The sequence below is a fragment of the Priapulus caudatus genome, unplaced genomic scaffold (genome assembly GCF_000485595.1).
Source record: "Priapulus caudatus unplaced genomic scaffold, Priapulus_caudatus-5.0.1 Scaffold843, whole genome shotgun sequence".
In the NCBI taxonomy this organism is placed as follows: Eukaryota; Metazoa; Priapulida; class Priapulimorpha; order Priapulimorphida; family Priapulidae; genus Priapulus; species Priapulus caudatus.
In genome coordinates, this window is record NW_014577904.1 from 10,004 (window position 1) to 31,302 (window position 21,299).

The following is a 21,299-nucleotide window of genomic DNA, read 5'->3' on the forward strand; positions in this document are numbered from 1 at the left end:
GCTTAGTGAGCAGCAGCCATATGGTCTTGCGTACTCCTTTTTGGCCGGCTTCATGCGAGCGCGTATCTGGTTCATTGGTGTTTCTCCACAAGAGGCCGCAGAGCATCAAACAGCTTCTTGAATGCGCATCGGCCGCCCAGCTTTTCTTCCCCAGCATCCTCCTCGCGATCTGGACGACAAGAGCACACAGCCGTGCATGACGCTGTAAATTAAATTCTTTGGCATACTATCACCGCCTTATAATCCTATAATATATAAAGTGTTCGCCGATTTGTGTGTTCGCGCATAATAAGAACTTGCAGCTAGAAGAAACGTAAATATATTTTCAGAATCAGCACGCCTGGAGCGGTGGGTGCTGGCTTGAAACAAAAAGTCAAAAAGTAAAAAGTTAAAAATTTATAAAAATTATATGCATCAATAAGATGGCATACAGATTAACATTATATATACATCACGTACGCTCGTGAATCCATTTGGTGTCTATAACAACTCATAACGTCCCAGTAGACGAATTGATTAAGCATCGGCCGATCCTAAGCCATTGATTTCTGTTTTATCGAATCCCACTCGGGCAAATGCTTTGTCGTACTTTGGACTGTTTGAGTAATGTACTTTGGCCCATATTCACCGTTAATTCAAATTTAATTTTTTTACCACAGTTTAAAACGTTAGTAAAAATCCAGCAATAAAACTATGGTAAATGATAATGCCATAGCGCAAAACTGACAGGAACATTCATGGAAGCTATGCTAGGCTTACAATATCAAATATTATTTAGATTTTCTATTATAATCTTCATTTTATTATTATAGATTTTTGACTTTTTTATTTTAATGACTTTCTATTTTATCGTTTATTTCCTTATTATTTTTACTGTTTGGGAGTGGGATGGATTGGGATGGGATGGGGATTGGATAGGGGATGGCATGCAAGTGGGATCGAGATGGGATTGGGATGGATGGCATGGGATAGGATGGGCATGGATCGATGCGGCTGCGATGGGATGGATGGCCATCATGGCATGGCTGGCCTGGGATGCCGAATGAGGGGCAATGCGATGAATGGATATGGATGGGATGCGGATGGGATGCGGTGTGGATGGGCATGGGATGGACGATGCATGGCATTTGGAGGCGATGGTGGATGGATGCAATGGATACGATAGATAGTTCGATTTTTGGGTAGTTTTCTTTCAACAGCGGTCACCAACTGAGTAAACACACTGATCGCCCGGGCAACCCTGGTATCCCGCTAGTTATATACTATATATACATTATATTTGTATATGAGGGTTGCTATCAATCACCATATTTAACGAATTCCGTTCATGAAATGCGAAATATTATTTAAGTAAATACTGTGTAATAGCACAAAAAACACATGCAAGCAGCGCTAGCCAGGGGGGGGCGGCGGTGGGCGGTCTCGCCCCCCCCAAAACGCCGGCCAAAAGAGAGAGGAAGAGGAGAAGAGAAACAAAAGTAGAGGACGTAGGAAGAAAAAGGAGACATACAAAGACAATGACAAGGACTGTGTTGTAGCTATAGTACCTAAACTGGTGTTGCTCTCTGAAAAAGTAATCGAAACGGTGGGTTGAATCCTAACTTGTAGGGTTTGAGTCTAGGGTTGAGTAGGTGTCATCAGACCATAGCAGAATATGCCCAAGTATGCCTCAGATTGCAGGAAAATGGCTTAAATGTTCAAAATTTTCTGGGGGGGGGCATGCCCCCAGACCCCCTAGCACTGCCTGCCTAGCACGTGCACAACGTAAACGGTTTGTCGAAATTTGGATGTGCGTGCATCGTATTATGCATTGTATAAATGTATGTACGGTGTTGTGGGTGCTTGTGTGATGTCGTGTGGTGTGTGATGGTGCGTGTGTGCTGCGTGTGTGTGTTCTTGTCAGTCGAATTGTCGTGCTGCGGGGTCGTGCCGCGGAGCGCTGGTCCGCGCCGTAAATTATTCGGGCTGTCTCACCGATTCGCTATGTCGCTACTAGCTGATTGTGCTACGCTCCGTGCATCTACCATCTGTCTCCACGTGGGTCCTCGTCCCGTAGGTTCTGGTGCCGGGCTACGGTTGCTAGCGGAGCCCCCTGATTCGCACACTTCACCGTGCTCATACATTGCCGCACCACCCAAAAAAATCCATGGTACGGACTGCATGCAAGATAAAAACAATCAACATTAGTGAAGAATAACTAATGCTGTCTGCTACCACGTTTGTAGTTGCCACACAATCCTCTATCTCACTTTACATGTAAACAATGCACCAGCATTTCATAAAACCATGCCTCATAATGACCTCGGCGTCGCAGACGTGCCTCAGAACGCATAGGGTCCATGATAACTTGTTATTATACGATATTATTGGCAAATATAATAATTGAGGTACACATCATTATGTGAATAGTTTGAACAATGGTAATCGGCGTTTCACTTCTGATAAACACATCAAGGGCAATCACAGAAGAAATTTGAATTGCCTAGCAATAACTATCAATATCTAAACTATGCATAGATACGATAGCTGTTAGTCTGTTGAAAGCGTTTACGCTCCTCTCTAGGTTCCAATACATCGATCTCCTCACACAATGCCTTAACTCTAACCTAATCTAACCCTGCTGCATCAATCCTGACATTAACCTACGTCATAGATCAGAGGCCAAAGTATCGCAAAACGTCCTCCAGTTTTTAACATGGCTGGAAAGACATAGACCTTATTAGTTAGTAGCTAGTACTTTCCATTACATGCTTCTCTTACACTACATACTTACCATCAGACGTGCGATTACAAACGCAGGACAGGTAAACACCAGACGCCAACATGGCGGCCGTGGACAGCGACGTAGTCGATCGATGCCGACTTGTGTAGGCCACCTGGTAGAGAAGGCTTGGCAGCGTGCGATGAAGCGATTTAGCCCCTTTCTGATATAGTTCGCACGCGCTCAGTAGCTTGTTCTTCTCTCAACAAGATGCCTGTGCATACTTCGTAACAGCCAACGATGTTCAATCTCGCTAGAGGCCCACTATGTGGGAAACGGTAAGTTTAATTCACGAGGGGCCGGTGCTGATGAACATAACCAGTGTGGCCACTCTTCCTGGTAGGTTAAGGGGATATGTTCAAAAGTATCGTTTTTGCCAGCGGCAGATAGCGAGAGCGACTGCCCCTCTGCCATCAGGGAACTTGAATATTGAACTGTATGATACTGCAAAGTTGCTGGATATCAACTTTGATCAACCAATTAAACTTTGACACACCATTGTATCTACCATCTCCACCAAGGCTTGCAGACAGCTACAAATGTACTTAAACGTATCCGGGCGGGTCACTCATTTTGACTGCCAGCAAGGTTATCTACTCTCATTTATAAGGTCAAACTTTAATTTTTAGCTCATTGGTTTGGCCACTCTGTCGAAGGAAAAAATGTGATAAACTTAGAAGATAACAATGAACAGGCCCTCAGTATGTATATAGAGATTTTGACCAGCTCATATAAGGAGACTCATTAATCCAGAGACAAAAAACATATCCCGTTCTCTACGCCGCATGCCGGAATTTGCCATCCGAAGTCTTAATAATTCACATCGGGGCGACAGGCCACTCTATCCTAAATGATTCGGCTAAACAAAAAAAGACACAACTGAAAAATAACTACCCTCAGATACAAATATAAATTGAGAAGGTGCACGCACACACGGGGTCCGTATGGCGACACAGTTTTAGAGCTGAGGCTGCCAGAGACTCATGGAACAGTCTTACCAGAAAATGTTGAGGTCATCGTGAAAATTTAATGACTTCAAGAAGAAGTAGGCTTGCGTGGGTAGGAGGATAAGTGCAAATGTCAGCATGATGTAAATTTTTTGTTGAATTCTCTATGTATAGATTTCCGTCGCTAAGTTTATCGGCCTGAAACGTTTACATCTTATCTGTTTTCTAATTTTCATATTTGAATGCGTCGGCGGAACAAAGCCATGGCTTATTTCTTGTGTACAACACTACGCGCATTAAATAAAGCTTACTTATACTCATACTTTACTTTTATAACTACTAGAAGGCTGAAATTTTATGATACAAAATGCAATTAGGGGGCAGCAATTTTAGTGGCCTAAGCTTCAAAAAATTATTGCATTTATGTGCCAGCTACGTCACAACCCATATTAACTCGATCAGAACTTATTCTACAGATCACTTAAAAATTCTATTTTTTTGCAAACCGGCCTGTGCATGGAGCTGCTGATTCCTTAAACTACAAGTCATATTTGGAAGACAGTTTGCCTACGTGAAGAAACATGAACAGAGACACGACTTGTTTGGAAAAGTTCGGGATCGAGAAAAGTTCGGCGATACCTATGCCCTCGCACGAGTGCCCCTCTTGCACGTTGTACAGAAACTGTCGCGTCACGCTTACGTTTGTGTGTTTTCGCCAGGTCTATGGCCATGGGTTTCCCACTGGTTCAGCTGCTATGTCACACTGTTCGATGGCCAACTGACCATTGTTACACTGGCAGCGCAAGGAAACATGAGACGTTAAGCGAAAGGCCTCACGAAGACAGCTGCACTTACGACCCATACGCTTACTATAGCATGTCGTTGTACTAGGTACATGCTTAGCAAAGAGCGATCAAGAGACAGGAGAGAGGAGAGAGAGAGAAAGAGAGAAGAAAATCTGAGGACGAGAGAGAGAGAGAGAAATCTGAGGAGACGAGAGAGAAGAAATCTGAGGACGCAGAGAGAGAGAGACAATCTGAGGGACGAGAGAGAAGAGAGAAATCTTGAGGACGAGACGAGCAGAGAGTGGAAAAGAGGAGAGAAATAGATCAATAGCATAGATAGCATAGAAAGATAGATGGATTGATAAAAATATTACATCCAAAATACACCACACCACACACACACACTCACACACACACACACACACAGGCACGCATGCCCGCCGACACACACACACACATACAGACGCACGGCAACGCACACACAACAACACACACACTATATACTACAATATCATTATCTACCTTGGTGTACGGCAGCGACGGCTGCTGCGACATGCCGACAGCTGGCGAACATACTGTGCGGACGTCGGGCAGCAGCCGGTGTTCTCGGCAGGTTGCCCACCATCGTCTCCACCCGCCCGTAGATCCTCGATCATTGGTAGATAGCACCGGCGAGCACGCTCCATGGTGCGGCCCTGCACGAGTAGTTCACCGGCGTCCAGCCTGCGCAAGTGCGAGAGAGCCCCAGGTCAGAGGTCACGCTAAGAAGTCGGCGGAGCGGTATCTGCGCGGGAGCGATCACGTACGAGGTCGCGCGGGGAGGTCACGACGGTCGCGCAGAGAGGTCACATACCGGAGCGTCGCGTGGGACGGTCAGCGCGGGAGGCGCGTACGAGGTCGCGCGGGAGTCACGTACGAGGTCGTGCGGGCGGTCACGTACAGTGTCCACGCGAGAGGTCACGTACGCAGGTCACGTACGAGGTCGCGCGGAGTCACGTACGAGTCGCGTTGGGAGGTCACGTACCGAGGTGCACGGGAGGTCACGTTCGAGGTCGCATGCGAGCACTACGAAGGCTCGGCGGGAGAGGTCACGTACACGCGTCATGTGCGGGGTCCGCTGAGAGGTACGTAAGAGTCGCGTGCAGCAGACATTGCCATCGAGTCACGGCTGGGGTCACGCCAGAGGTTATGTGTGAGCCATGGCCAGAGCGTCATGTGAGATCCACAGCGTCTACATGTGAGATTGATTGGGGCAAATTAAATTCGTTACTCTAGCAGGTAGCTCGTAAACCAAAGTAGGGGATTAAAGTAACATAAATGCGAGTTCTTGTAGTGCGGAATTGCACAGCACATGCGGGGTCATGTATCTAATCTATCTAAATATATAAATATATATATATATATATGTATATTTAGATATACATTTAGACTTAAGATAGTCATAATTATTTATGATGCTTCTGACAATAGGTCCCTTATCACTACTGACATCACAAACAATAATTATATACGACACTGGCAGCAAACACAGCGTTAGTGCCAGCGAGCTACAACCATGCACGTATAACATCAAACATGACATTACACATCCAGCCAGCTAAGGTTGACAGCAATTAACTAAGTAACTAGCAAACACAGATTTGGTAAGCATCATTAATCACTATCACCTAATCATCCCAACTATGATCTTTCAGAATACGACCACATCGCTATGGCACCACTGTTTACTAAGGCCGGCCCCATCTATATCAGCCCTCAGTAACTACGAAAACGTGCATAATACATTGTCTTGCAAATCGCGTAATTAATGCACAGCTAACATCCACAACGGATACGGCAACGTAACTACTACTCGAAGCGCGACAGAGATACAATGAACGGATTACAATAATGAACGAGTGGTGCAGACAAGACGATGGAGCGAGCATGAGAGACGAGAAGAGAGGAGAAGAGCAGAGAAGAGAGATGAGAGAGAGGGACTGAGGGCGAAGGGGGAGGGAGAGAGACCAACAGACAGACAGAGAAGCAGCGAAAGGTGCCAGACTTGGAGCTGGTGCCTACGGATCAGCTGGTACATGTCTACAGGTGCAATGGACTCTCGCTGCTCTGCCACTGCCGCAGCATCCGGTCCGCGTCAGTCCTTGCCGACGAAATAGGTTATTGCGCTTGCCTGCATTTTGTGAACAGAGACACAGGCAATGATGGCGATGTAGATTGGACGGTGCGCACATGGCAACAAAAGATTAATGGCCTGGCATAAAAGATTCACATGACATGCCTCGGCACTAATGTATTTACTGGCAATAAAGGCATTCACGTGTGATGCCAGCGATGTTATCGCATATATGCCTGAATATAATGCGGATTGGCATGCCTAGCAATCACGGTTATTGATATTACCAATGCCAAGAAATTATGGCATCCAATGTAGAAGTCTGATGGATCATATGGCTGCAATCATGGACTCACATGTGCGCAATGCTGGTACTAATGAATTACATGCGCGTGCCTACGGTGGCAATGTTGATTCATATAACATACCGGTATGGATGGATTCACAACATGTTCGGATATTCATGTGCCAATAATTGCCCTCCGGCAATAACGGATTAAGTGCGTACATGCTGTTGCTCGAAAGTTGGTTTAAACCACCGTGTACACTCTCGTGTCCCCAGACCCAGAGGATCATTGCAGGCACGAATTGTAGTTAAAATGAGTCAGGAAGTGGCATGCATTAAGCAAGGTATTGTACATTACTGCCATGTATCACTACAGCAGTGACCTAGAAATTAAGAGTTAGTCTGTTTTCTCCCCGGTCATTCCCAAGCTGCTGAGCCCCACCTTCACAAAATGGAACTCTACCTGTAGATACTGCGCCCCTTGTCTTCTGCTCAGTCCACCCCGCTTTAGATTCCCCAATAAAACCAATAACTAAAAACATAAGAATTTAGACTTATAACTCTCGGCAATGATAAAGAGCATACTCTGCTAAACGACAGGATAGAACAAAATAGTGGCCTCAATGGCGGAACCAAGCCCCTAGTTGTTTCACTTATTAAAAGGCTGTTAGGGTTGCCATGCCACCTGCCTTTGACTTTTGCATGGACAGGAAAAAATGGCAACTCTCTTCCGAAAAATGGCTCTCCGCATCAACTTGCATTACTAGTGTATAACAAAATGTGCTTCACACTAAAACGTCGTAGCAGAAACCTAAACCATAACTTGATTCTCACACCGATCTCGACACCATCCAACCTTACGCTCCACACGAGACAAACACGCCAAATCTGGTTGTCTTCAGCTTGGCCCTGCTGCCTTACCAACGTCCTGGAGATGCCTAACTTCAGATGTCACTTTTGACAGTATATGGCATCAGTAATGCGCTTCTTAGGCTTTCATAGCCAAGAAAGGACGGATGGTTGAGACAAAAAATGATACGGCAAGTAAAAAAGAGAAAATCGAGGCCATCATTGTGTTAACTGATGTTGACAATATCACAGCTACAATGGGTTCACCGAATGTGCATAGTGTACGCACTCACTCGCACACAACACGCGTTTGCACGTGATACACACGCCCGCACACCCACATGCAAGCACGCATGCATGCACATACACGCACCACACACACGGGATTCGCTCACACACATGCCACGCCTGCACGCACGCACGCACGACGCACGCACGCACGCACGCACGCACGCAACGCCGCCACGCACACAGATTGCAGGATCGTTAGTTGGGTTTCTAACATTTTGACAGCTCACACATCAATAGGAAAACGAGACGAGGGCAATGTCCAGGTCGTGACGAACTTTATTTCATCTATCATTGCACTGAGTGTGCAAGTGACACTGGTGTGCACTGTAGTGTTTGCACTCGCTGTGTTGTATATACTGTATGCTAGTTTGAATGCCTACACATAGAACAACCTATACACATGTTCATGATACTAATAACTCTCGTGCTGGGTTTCATTGGGTATGTAGTTTTATTCTGCTGCATTACGTATACTTTATCCTAAAACAATGTCAAGCTGTTTCAACCTGCCGTGTTACATATACTGTATTCTTGTAACACACGTACACTGTGGCATGCCAAGCTGTTTCTACCTGTTGTGTTACATATACTGTATACATGGTACACTTGTAATACACGTACACTGGCATGTCAAGCTGTTTCAACCTGCTGTGGTACATACACTGTATACTTGTAACACACGTACACTGTGGCATGCCAAGCTGTTTCAACCTGCTGTGTTACATACACTGTATACTTGTAACACACGTACACTGTGGCATGCCAAGCTGTTTCAACCTGCTGTGTTACATACACTGTATACTTGTAACACACGTACACTGTGGCATGCCAAGCTGTTTCAACCTGCTGTGTTACATACACTGTATACTTGTAACACACGTACACTGTGGCTTGTCAAGCTGTGATATAACGTATAACCTGCCGTATTACTGTACTGTACTGTATACTTGTAACACACGTAGGCCTACACTGTGGCATGTCAAGCTGTGGTATAACCTGCTATGTTACATATACTGTACTGTATACTTGTAACACACGTACACTGTGTCGTGTCGAGCTGTGCTATAACGTATAACATGCCGTGTTACATCTCAGACGACATCGGCGCTGGCTGGATTGCTGGATGACGACATGAACTCGATGAGCGACATACGCGTGATTGAGAACTCGTGGCGGGGGGCACGCGCCTACCACTTCTTCCTGCTAGCCCAGCAACAGCTACATCAAGGTGAGGTTTGTAGCTGACAGCTGAGCCCGTGCGTGTGTGCATGTACGTGTACACACCGGCACACCATGACTTAGATGTGTACGTGTACACACCATGATTTGATGCGTACGTGTACACATCATGACTGAGATGTGTGTATGTACACACGCATACGCATACGTATATGTCATGATGTAGATGTGTATGTGCTGTGTATGTATGTGCTATGTATGTATGTAGATGTGTATGTATGCATGTGTTTGCTTCGTTCCTGTATCCGAACTTGTACAAGTCTTGGCTCTCTGAATGAAGTCTTTGGTTATCCATTGTTTTGGTCTTTTTGGCTCCTTCTAAGTTAGTGATGCATTTTCTATGCCGTTTATTTGTAATCCTTTGACATCCTTACTTAGATCTCTCTGCAATCCATCCTGTGTTTGTGCTCGCATGTGTGCGTGTTGTTGCGTTGGCCTGTTCCCGGTAGATGCTGTGGGGTGTATTCACCTCATATAAGGTTCAGCTGTAATGATATTCTTGTTGTGTTACAGGTTTCTTTGATGCCAGCATGAAGACAACGTTGCATTTGAGAGATTACGAAGATCTACTGGACGCTGAAGACATTTATTCACTGCTTGGTATGAGCTGTCCCTCTAATAGGCCCTCGATATCCTATTACCCCTTCGCACTTCTCTAGCTTTTCCTGCCACTTCCTCTCCACAACCTCTCCTTCCCCTCCTCCTCTCTCCGATCCTCTCACCTGTAACATTTTCTTCCCTTCTCTTTCACCCACTCGTCCCCCTTTATTGAGCCTTCTCATCCCTCTATCTTATTCCTTCATATCTGTCTCATAGCCATTTCTCTTCATCTCCTATCTCCTATCCCATCTCTCCACCTCCCATGATCATTCCTTCGACTTTTTCTCACACAGTGCAGATATGTAACTATTATGGTATGGTCACAAGTATTGCTTTGATATTGATGTTGTCTCTGTTGTTCTAATGGTATAAATACGTTTGTCGTATACTAATCGTCAGGTGGTGGGAGGCACTTACTGGTCTGGTGGATAGAACATTTAACTCCCGGCTGGGGGCCAAGACCCACCATGGTATCTTCTGTTGTGCCTTTGAGCAAGATTACGATTTGCTTCAGTCAACACTTGCTGTGTGCACAAATAGGTTTATTGCCAACTTATTGCGAACTAACTGCCTCACCTACACATCAGCGAATGTCTTTACTGGACAAACTACAGCCATAGATAGTAAACTTACAGCCATTGATTACATTGAATTGTGTTAATTTCAGCATTGTCTTCGTGTGCCAACCAAGCATTTGGTACCTGTTCAAAGGCCTTTACTAAACTACAGTCATTAGAGACGTTGAATGCTGAGCAGAAGCAACAGTACGAGGAACTAGCACTTGAAATATTCATCAAGTAAGTGATTGTATTTGTTTAAGATATATATTCATCAAGTGAGCAATGGTCACTTGTTCGAGACATTGATTAAGTAAGAGATGGTTATTTGTTTGAGATATTCATTAAGTGATGGTCACTTGTTTTACACTTGCTAAGCAGTACAAGTTTTATGATGGTGGTTTGGCTATGATTTTTACATTCTCGCTAGTTGATTGAATATAATCAATATGTCAGTCCAAGCTGCTATAGGCTGACCACTGAATTTCCGAATGGCTCAGCACCTCTGATGGTCCAGAGATTTTTATGGTGGTGGTCGTTCATAGTTACCACCCACTCTTCGACTGTAGTTTACCAAGTCGCCTTTATACTTTGAATTATACAAGTACAGCTGTATTGTTTTATGGCAGCTAAGGGTACTTCAGAGTTTGTGTGAGGTGGATAGCAAATTGGAATTATTAAATTGGATTTATCTTAAGGCATTATCAGCAGTTATACTATATATAGACCTCTGATGGTCAGGAAACCCCACTGGTCCAGCATGGCTCTGGTCCCAATGGTGCTGTAATATCAGTGGTCCACTCAGATAATCAATCAGTCACATTTGCTATCTTCAAGCTTAGGGTTTGAATATTCTGCGAAATTCCTGGTTCATAATTCACAAAGTATTAGGTTATGTGTTGTTAATATGTCCTAACAATAGATTAATGGGAGAGACAATGAGAGAAAAGAATTTCTATGTATTAAACATGCGTACATAGCAGATTAAACTCCAGAAAAAACTCGTCTGAGTTCTCTAATGGAATTTCACCAGCATGCTATGTGTGGTCCTTATGCAATGGCTGTCAATTCTCTTGCAGACACCCACCTAAAGATGTGAAACAGAGGAAGGCGGAGTGCAGTAACTGTGAGACACTCATACCCGATTGGTTAGTCCCATTACGTCTTAGATTGTTTATCTCCTTTATTTACCGTATTTACAGTAGTGAATAAGTCACGCTTTTTGTGCGCAACTCCAATAAAAATCAGGGCTGCGACTTATACACGAAGCTAAGAATTCTTGTTAATGTACCAATGTTTGTACCAACTTTTCAAGGCAAAATATGGGGTGCGACTTATACATGAATTCCACTTATACACGAGTGAATACAGTATTCAGTTCAGAGGCCCGTTGTCAGAAACATAATTAGTTGTGACATCTTATGGACTTACTTTTTACATCTTATGGACTTTACTGCAATTTATGACAGTCATAGCTCTTTATGTTTCTCGCAATGGGAATCTGTGTGCAACTGAGTCAGCTCATTATAAGAGGAATGTGGTAATTACTGTCTTGCCATAAACCTGAATCTATATAATTGCGAGTACAATATGAGTGCCCGAGTTATGAATGCAATCATTCCAAAACCTCTCTACTTCGAAACTCTGCCAGTTACGTTCGGGGTCACACCGTTCAGAAATCGCGTTCCTACACATTAAAAGAATCGAGGAGAGCCATGTTCGCAAATACAAAAGTTTGCACGTGCGGACGTTTGTAACACGGCGACTTGCCACACTGCCGTCGATTCGCGTAGTCGACCCATCGATTCCCTGCTCTACCACCAGGTGTCCCGTGTGTCCGAGCTGTGACACGAAGTTTGCGACGTGCGTCATTACGGGTCGTCCGATCATGGAGTATGACTTCTGGCAGTGTTCGACCTGCAAGCACCGCGCCAGCGAGCAAGACGTCGCAACGCGGCAGAACTGCCCTTTATGTCACACGCACATATGAGCATTGCCGCCTCGTCGACCGCGTCGAAACATTCCATTAGCGTCGTGGATTTCATAGAGTAGGAAGTTGTGTGATCTGCGAGGCTGCTGTGTGGGGAGAGGATCTCATGAGCGAACGCTCTGTTATTATTGACGTACTCGTGCTATGTCTTCGGTATACTAGAGGTGATCTAATAGCCACCTGGTGGTGATGTCAGGTAAGCCACTGCCCCCTGGTGGTGATGTCAGGTAAGCCACTGCCCCCTGGTGGTGATTTCAGGTAAGCCACTGCCACCTGGTGGTGATGTCAGGTAAGCCACTGCCACCTGGTGGTGATGTCAGGTAAGCCACTGCCACCTGGTGGTGATGTCAGATAAGCCACTGCCACCTGGTGGTGATGTCAGATAAGCCACTGCCACCTGGTGGTAATGTCAGTTATGCCACCTGGTGGTGGTCCTTGTTTAGTCACATGGTGTTGACTTCATCTCTGTCACATGACAATGAGGTGTTCAGCTACCTAGTGTGATGTACCATGTGTCTGAGGTTGACAATCATTTTTATTCTCATAGAAATCCGTCCAAATGAAATATCTCCACGTAACCATCTAGATGTAGCTAATACAGAAATGATAAGTACTATTGTGCTGTGGTTACTTACCTCTGTGGAAACTACATTATTGGAACAATAATTGTGATGTTTTACGAACTATGACTATGTCAACTATATATAGTGACATATAATAGTAGTGTGTTGTATTTGACCGATTGATGAGCAGTTACAGTCCGCTATACCATATGTGTTAGAAATTCTATATGTTCCTACCATGTGATCATTGCAACTATATCATAGTGTAAAATGCATGCTCCGTGTTCTATGCACTCCTGGCCAAGGCATATAACATTTATGCAGAATAGCATATAAAGTAGAGTGCAAACTGTTACTGACTGTCCCTAGACTATGCCCCACAAAAAATACCCATGATCGCTGCATTCTGCCATTTGTGATAGCACCTTGTTTTGTAATCGGATGTTGTCAATGAGCAATGTGACACACAACAATCAACATTGTTACCATTGTTACCAGGCGATTTTTATGGAAGTACAAATATTTCTACCGTCCATATTAATCATGGCACTACTTACAACTATTGTAACTCTGTAAAAGCATGGCAGCCATCTACAAATGTAACTGTTTACAAGAATGTCCCCCGTCCATAAATATGACACTCGTCTGTAAATGTGAACTGGTCGTCAACATTGCACCTATTTATAAACATGTCATCCGTCCACAAACGTGGCAACCATCCTCGAACGTGATATCGATTTTTATACATGCCACCCATCCGTAAACATGTCAACCACCCATAAAAGTTTAATCCATTCATATACATGTTACCCATCTGTGAAAATGTCACCTTTCTATACATGTCACCCACGTGTAAACGTCGCCCATCCGTAAACGTTACCGTCCATATATCTGGCATGTGTTCGTACATGTCACCCATCCATAGACATGACATCCGTCCATAGACGTCAACTGTCCTTAAACATGTCACGTGTCCATAAACACGGCACCCATCTGTAAACGTCAACCGTCCATATATCTGGCATCTGTTCGTATACATGTCACCCATTCATATAGACATGACATCCGTCCATAGATGTCAACATTCCTTAAACATGACACCTGACCCTAAATGGTTCAGTCGTTCATATGCATGCCAACCGTCTATAATCTTTGTAACCATCTAATCATTAACATTGCCATTGTTTGTGACCATAAGAAACACGAGAAATGTTTGTAGACATGGAAACCATTTATAGATATGGTACGGCCATCCAGACATAGCAAAACTACATGAATGTTAGCTATTTGTACGCACACAGTTCCCAGTTAATATGGCAGATAGCAACTGATGCCGATTCATAAAGTCACCACTCAACTGTGCTGTGTTGCACAACCATGCACAGATCTTTTTCATCACTTCATTTTCCTCCCAATATAATATAAATATATGTATGAATGGCAGAAATAATATGAACTTTGTATGTAATATATTAATAATGCTGCAGTGTCATTTAAATATATGTGATGTCAGACTATACGTTTCTGTATTTCTGTATAAAATTTGTAATGTAATTTCGGTTTTGGTTTTTATTAATGGATAGACAAGCCGTAGAAGCATTTACTTGTAAAATCCATAGTTTTTATTAAATTTTAAAGAAACAACAATACAATGCTTTTTACAATTGATGTAATCAATTATTATCATGATTACATAATACAATGATTAAAGAAATATAGGACAAAACTTGCCATACCTTGCTTAGGAAACAAAACGAATACTACAACTATAATATAGAAACGAAAAATGCAAACAAAAAATATGTGAATTACTTCCACACGCATGGTGCACATAGTAAAGCCCAGGTGACCCCGGGTCAAGAGGTCACCTAACTCAACCTCAGGTCAAGAGGTCACCTCTGCCACCCCAAGTGCTGGCAAGCTCCCCACTGTCCTCGATAAACAATAAAATATATATTAGAAACACAACAAGTCGCATGGCCCAGAGCAGCAGGGCGAGCTACCACCATGCAGCTACATAGGGCTTGCACAATAAGCATATCTATTGCTGATGTCTGGGCAGCACTATGGTGTATAGTGGTTGCTATCTGACTAACAGCAAGCGTACAGGCATGGCGAAACGATAATGAAAAGAGTGTATGAGCCAACAAACTTTCATTCCAAACGCAACCACATAACTGGTCATCTTCGAATGATCGGGCCACATACGACCAATACGATCATCTACGAACGATCCCACATCGATTACATATGCCCGGTCGCGTTTCTAGAGAGCAGAGCGCTAGCGCCCCCATGCAGCCGAAGTAGGCCACGTGCGACGATGAACACTAATGACCCGAATACGTAAGTATTATGTGCTTAACAATATCTGAAACGGCGGGAGTGAGGCGGCCGCCCCTGTTCCGTCCACGCGTCGGCGCCCTGCCCCTCCCCCGGCCGCATTCAGTAACGCTGGGAAGCCAGCCGAGTGTTTCGGCAGCTGAAGGCCACGGTCGAGTGTGAATTTGAGCGACTACAGTACGACGTGCCGGCCGGTGACGAAGCCAAACTCGCGCAGCCTCCGCATCCTCACGACCACGACGAGGGATGCCGAGGAGGATGCAGCAGCCACGCGTGCCCGGCACGGGTTTAGCGCATTAGTATATTACTAGTACTTTATATTAAACTCAGTTTACTCGAAGGAATCCAAAACCGTAATTGCACTCTAGTCTACGCTAAAACAGCACTATTAAAATTCTCTATAATTATTTAATAGCAAGTAACTAACTAGTATAATAATAGATAAGTATTACCTTCACTACGCATCTGCTGTATAGTACAAAAACTCTCGAGTAATGTTTGGTAAGTTTAAATAGTTTTAGCACAAAATGTACTACATTGAAAGGCCCCGTTTCATTAGTCCACATTTATCATAATCTAGCCTGGGTCCTACGTATTATTGGTGACTACAATCCTGAAAACATGGTGTCGACCCCTGGTCCCCGGGGGCTCTGATACTAATTGATTATTGCCCTCTGCAAGTTGCAGGACGTCGCGTGCCTAGCTACTGCTGTCGTTTCATATATTTCTTCGAGTTAAAATCTAATCTCGCAGGCAAGAATACTTATTGACTAACAGGTAAATATCAACAACAGAGACTTATCGTGATTATAGCAATATGCTATAACGGGCAACTCGTCTTTATCGTACACAGCCAGAACGCGTGCTGGAGCACAATTAAGTTGTTGCAGTTGGTGCGTACCATCACCTAGCAACCAGGCCTTTACGATCGGGGAAACTGTCATAAGCAGACAGCTCGTTGATGATGTATGTATATCGGGAATAGTATCGTTTACTATTATCAACTGAACTGCAACCGCCTCACCATCAACGGCACACAAACAACGCTGTGCGCTGCCGCGACGGCGACTCACTAGTCATACGTTACTTTGTAAGATATTCGAGATTTATTACAATCCTAAACAAGACATTGAAGCCATCGGCTCACAAGACCACCCTGCCCCGTCCGACTTTTGGAATACGACCAGAAACGGTTCGAAATGAACTAAATATGCAAATGAAATCATCACGCAAGAGAAATTTGCGTACGTTTATAAAAATGAAATGTTCTGCGATTCGAATCCCTACGGTCATCGTCGTCGTCGTCGCCAACAAGTCGGAAGCACCTCTCGGGGTGCCTCGAGAAATGTCATTAAATAAAAACCCTAGCGGCTAAACTTCTAGCTTTTGTGACGATGAACCCAAGTGCGTTTTCTGCGAAAGCAACTGGTCGTAATGAGCAAAACCAAACAACTCTATCCTAACGTCTACGATACTGCCAGCAGAACAGGTCACAACGTTCTGCAGTAATCCCCGCCCAGGGCGAGGAACAAAATTACGCTCAGCGCCCCCTAGCGAGTAGCACTGCCCTGTGAATCTCACGTCTACCAGGGATAGAGCAAGAGCAACGCCTTGTCTCGCGCACGCATGTATGCACTACACATGAACAGCAAAGGCACAACTCTTTCCATTTCTTACATGGAGGAGCAGGAGACTACACAATGGATATCACTACTTGAGAACTTTTCCCTTCTTACCTCCTCCCTCTCTCTCTCTCTCTCTCTCTCTCTTTCTCTCTCGTTCTCTCTCTCTCTCTCTCTCTCTTTCTCTCTCTCTCTCTCTCGCTTGCTCATTCCGAATATGATAGCGGCTTCGTCTATATAGTGCACTGCCTTTCGTAATACTAGTACATCTTTAGCCTGCCCTACGCTGGGTGATAAATGTAAGTGGCTGCCAGTGTCATTGAAATGCCCGTGGCTGACCCAGCATTGCGGAGTCTCTAGCAAACGCCAATGGTCACAAAGGATGACCTTGACCCCCATGCCCAGTCATGACCTCAAAGGAGAAGCAAAACCTCCAATCGTAATTAATTCGCTAGAAACGAAAAACCTATCGCCGTGACCCCGTTGACGCGAAAACAGGCCTAGGAAAAGTGGCTTCGGCGAGCGAGAGAGAAATGGCGTGTTAACTACAAAGTTCAAAGATCTCTAGTATGTCGAATAATCGCGTAGGAAAGGAGTAAACTCGTAAAGATGGCTGCTGGTGCACGCGCTGTCTCACGGCAATCCGCGGTCGCAGTGGTAACGCAATGTATGCAGCCACTCCATCGGTTGTTGCCACAGCGATCGTCCTATTGATCCACCATCACCGGAAACCTCACAAACGACCGTCCCCAGCCGAAGCGGCGTTCGCCTACCCAGTTGCTGTGCCGACAAGGGCTGACGTCGCCGTGGTTACCGCGGCCCCATCGTTCCTACAGAGTCGAGTGATGTGAGGGATCCCTTCCTGGAAGCACTACCAGTCGTGCTCGGTGCGCCAACTAGTGAGGAGGAGTGGAACAACTTGTACCAGCCCTTGACGGCGGTGCTGAGATCAAGCTCTTCCAGTACAACTTGAGCAACTCCCATGAAGACCTTCTTCTCCAGCCGTCCGTAGTCGCCCCACACTGTGATCTGTGAACACGGCCGACGCGGTGTAACTATAGTGGATCGACTAAACAACGTAATAAGTGTTGACCGACGTCTCCGAAACTTCGCACATCCATCCATTTCGATACATCTCATGATGTTATACACTACTTATTCCATGTTTTATACAATGCACATATTATTATATCAACATTTACTTGCATCGTACGATGAAATCCGACATCATTCGAGGACTCACCTGTAATAGCTTGCCTTGGTAGGGCTCCGCGAACACTAGTACTTGCTGGTACAGAGGGTCTAACGTTCGGCGTGATATCGTAGTCTTGGCCTTTGCGACACAGTGCTTTCCATCCATCATGTACACCTTCACATAAGGCGCTGCAACACCAATAGTGCACAATCAGTAACCACGTTATTATATAGTGCAATTTTACATGGACTTTCTATAAGAGCAACTCCATTTGAATAATTCACTCATTAGCAATACAGTGCCTTCGTATCAGGATAATCTAAATAGTTCACTCGCTACAGCATAACGTTTTCAAACAAAAAATGTCGTATACGGTATATAGAATGCCACAAAATAATCAGAACACGTAGCAACTTAAAAAGCATTACTAAGCAAATGTTGCAAACAGCATCACGTATTTGATATATTACGTGCACATAATTTAGTGGCGCTACCTACTGGGCGGCATCTTCGTGCTGGGCATGTCACACAGGCGTGCGACCAAGTGGCGCCACCTATCAAACCGCTGACTACACTACGACACAACTGTACGACCGCCGCCTCTCCAAGCGCAGAACGAGCACGTCGTCTCGCGTGGCGCCACCTACCGGGAAGCATCTTAGTGCCGGCGCGCTGCTGCAGGCCCTTGGCGCGGTGCACCTGCACGTGTAGGCGGCCCTCGTGTTCGCTCAGCTCTAGCAGGAAGTCTCCCATGATGGGCATCCCGAGCACCTGCCGGCCGACCAGCTGACCGGGGCCGAGGCCGTCGATGAAGTCGCCAAACTGACCGTCGGGCCCGCCGACGCGCGGGACGTTCCACGGCGCGATCCTGCAACGTTCGCCGAGCAAATGAAGCGGCGTTTGATTGACGCGCGCGCGGTGGCGAGGCGGCGCGGTGGCGAGGTGGCGAGGGAGGCCAATGCGCGCGTGCCGAAATGACGACCGGGACACGCGGAATGCACGAGATTTTCGTTGTTAGAGTGAATAGATTTGCGTGTGTGTGTGTGTGTGTGTGTGTGTGTGTGTGTGTGTGTGTGTGTGTGTGTGTGTGTGTGTGTGTGTGCATGTGTGCAATACTCAAAATAGCTACCAGTACCACAGTCCAGGTGACTATTTCTGAGCAGGATTCGCTCAATTTTATGGATTTTACTATAGGTTTATACATGGTAGAAATCAAAATGTTAGAAATTAGTACTGGCTAGGATATCCAGGACTGGCGTGCGTGCGTGCGTGCATGTGTGCATGAGTGCGTGCGTTCGTGTGAGCGTGCATGTTGAACTGGGATGTTTAATGACGAGTATCTGCTATTGTCTACCATTACGTGAAAAAACAGACGAGCATTCGGAGGGGGGACTAGTATTCCCTTCCACGTACACATTATCCGCTCTGCAATGGAGCCTAACATTAATTACAACTTTGAAACGAGCGTATAGGCATACGTGCCCTGCGTGCTAACACCACCCTCCCCTCCCCCAGCACGCGGCACTATCACACTAGAACAGAGCGCTGCGTGGGTGACTCACTGGGAGGAGCTGTCGCTGCTCACGCTCTCATTCGACTCGCGCGAGTGCTGCTTCGTCATCAGCGTGTCCTTACTGCGCAGGTTGTCCGGCATGCCCACCTCCTCGCTGCGCTGCACCGAGCTACGCTTGCGCCCGCCAGGGAGAGTTCCCGTATCTGCAAAGCCATGACCGTGCACGTCAGCGTAGAATTCTGACCAGGGGGTTGGCAACGCGCAGCATCATAGCAGAGACGAGAAAGATGTTTTATGCCGATCACCTGCTCTCGGTCTTCTAGACACGGCTCGATTAATAGAAGTTGGCTGACTACGAAACATATTTGATTCGCAACATGTTTTTTTAACAGTAAAAGGTTCATTACCTCGGAACACCTCAGAACATGCACATGCAACCTATTGGTTAGACGGTTTCATAGTTACCTGGCAGAAGAAAACATGGGGAAACGTGCAATGGCTCGCGCTGCTTTAGAAGGACCCATTGCAACTGGTGGAAATCGGATCACGTTAGGTCGATTAAGTATTAGCGAATGTGGGAATGCGGTAACTTAAGGGAGCAATCTGAAACGCACTGCCTTTCAGCTGCTTTACCATGACCATCTGCACGCTCCTCCACTATCACCCGTGGCAGACAGCTACACCGTGACCGTGTGTGTGTTAACCTGCGCACGCTCCTCACTCACCCGTGGCAGACAGCTACACCATGACCGTGTGTGTGTTAACCTGCGCACGCTCCTCACTCACCCGTGGCAGACAGCTACACCGTGACCGTGTGTGTTAACCTGCGCACGCTCCTCACTCACCCGTGGCAGACAGCTACACCATGACCGTGTGTGTGTTAACCTCCTCATGCACTCACCCGTGGCAGACAGCTGCGACGTGCTGCTGCTCTTGCGGTTCAGCCCGACGAATGATGCGACCTTGACGCCGATGCTCGGCCGCCGCTGCTTGCCCTCGGTTGTCATGCCGGCGGCCGAGTCCGACAGGCTCCCGTCCGTCTTCTCGTAGCCGACGTCGCTGTTGCTGAAGCTGCGATTCATCGGTGGCTTCGGAGCGCGCGTCGGCGGCGGCACACGCGTCGTCGTCGGCACGCCCTGCTGCATCTTTGAGGTGAACTCGCTGCGGAGGACGGGAGACAATGGCGGCTAAACTCAGCGTTAACTTAGAACGAATTATCACATAATTTATTCGAATTTATTCGAATTTATCACAGAGGCTGCTCGAGTGCGAAGTGACGTGAGTGTAGTGATATCCATACTACTATGAGCTAACGCCACCTAGTGCCGAATAAGCATGCTAAGGTTTAACTGATTTAAGAGATCCGATCTTCTCTCTTCTCTACATCTACTCTCTCTTCATCTCTCCCTCTCCTCCTCCCTCTCTCTCTCTCTCTCTGTCTCTCGTCTCCACTCTCTCATCCGGTCTCTCTCATCTCTCTCTCTCTCTCTCCTCTCTCTCTCATCTCCCTATCCTCTCCTCTCTCTTCTCTCATCTCCTCTCTCATCCTCTCCGATCTCTCCTCGTCACTCCCTCTCTCTCCTCTCTCTCTCTCTCTCTCTCTCTCTCCGCTCCTCTCTTACTCTCCTCTCTCTCTCTCCCTCTCGTC

General features: G+C 45.9%; 1 protein-coding gene across 1 annotated transcript in view; it reads right to left on the bottom strand.

Annotated features, from left to right (window-relative positions):
- Nucleotides 1-14,586: 14,586 nt before the first annotated feature.
- LOC106813907 (regulating synaptic membrane exocytosis protein 2-like) overlaps nucleotides 14,587-21,299 on the bottom strand; it is a 33,882-nt gene continuing 27,169 nt past the window's right edge. The window contains exons 12-16 of the mRNA XM_014818151.1: nucleotides 20,553-20,838; nucleotides 19,701-19,854; nucleotides 18,786-19,006; nucleotides 18,187-18,326; nucleotides 14,587-17,972 (exon numbers count right to left, since the gene is read on the bottom strand). Of these exons, the coding sequence (XP_014673637.1) occupies nucleotides 17,754-17,972; nucleotides 18,187-18,326; nucleotides 18,786-19,006; nucleotides 19,701-19,854; nucleotides 20,553-20,838 (1,020 nt within the window). The 3' untranslated portion in view covers nucleotides 14,587-17,753. The remainder of the gene's footprint in view (nucleotides 17,973-18,186; nucleotides 18,327-18,785; nucleotides 19,007-19,700; nucleotides 19,855-20,552; nucleotides 20,839-21,299) is intronic.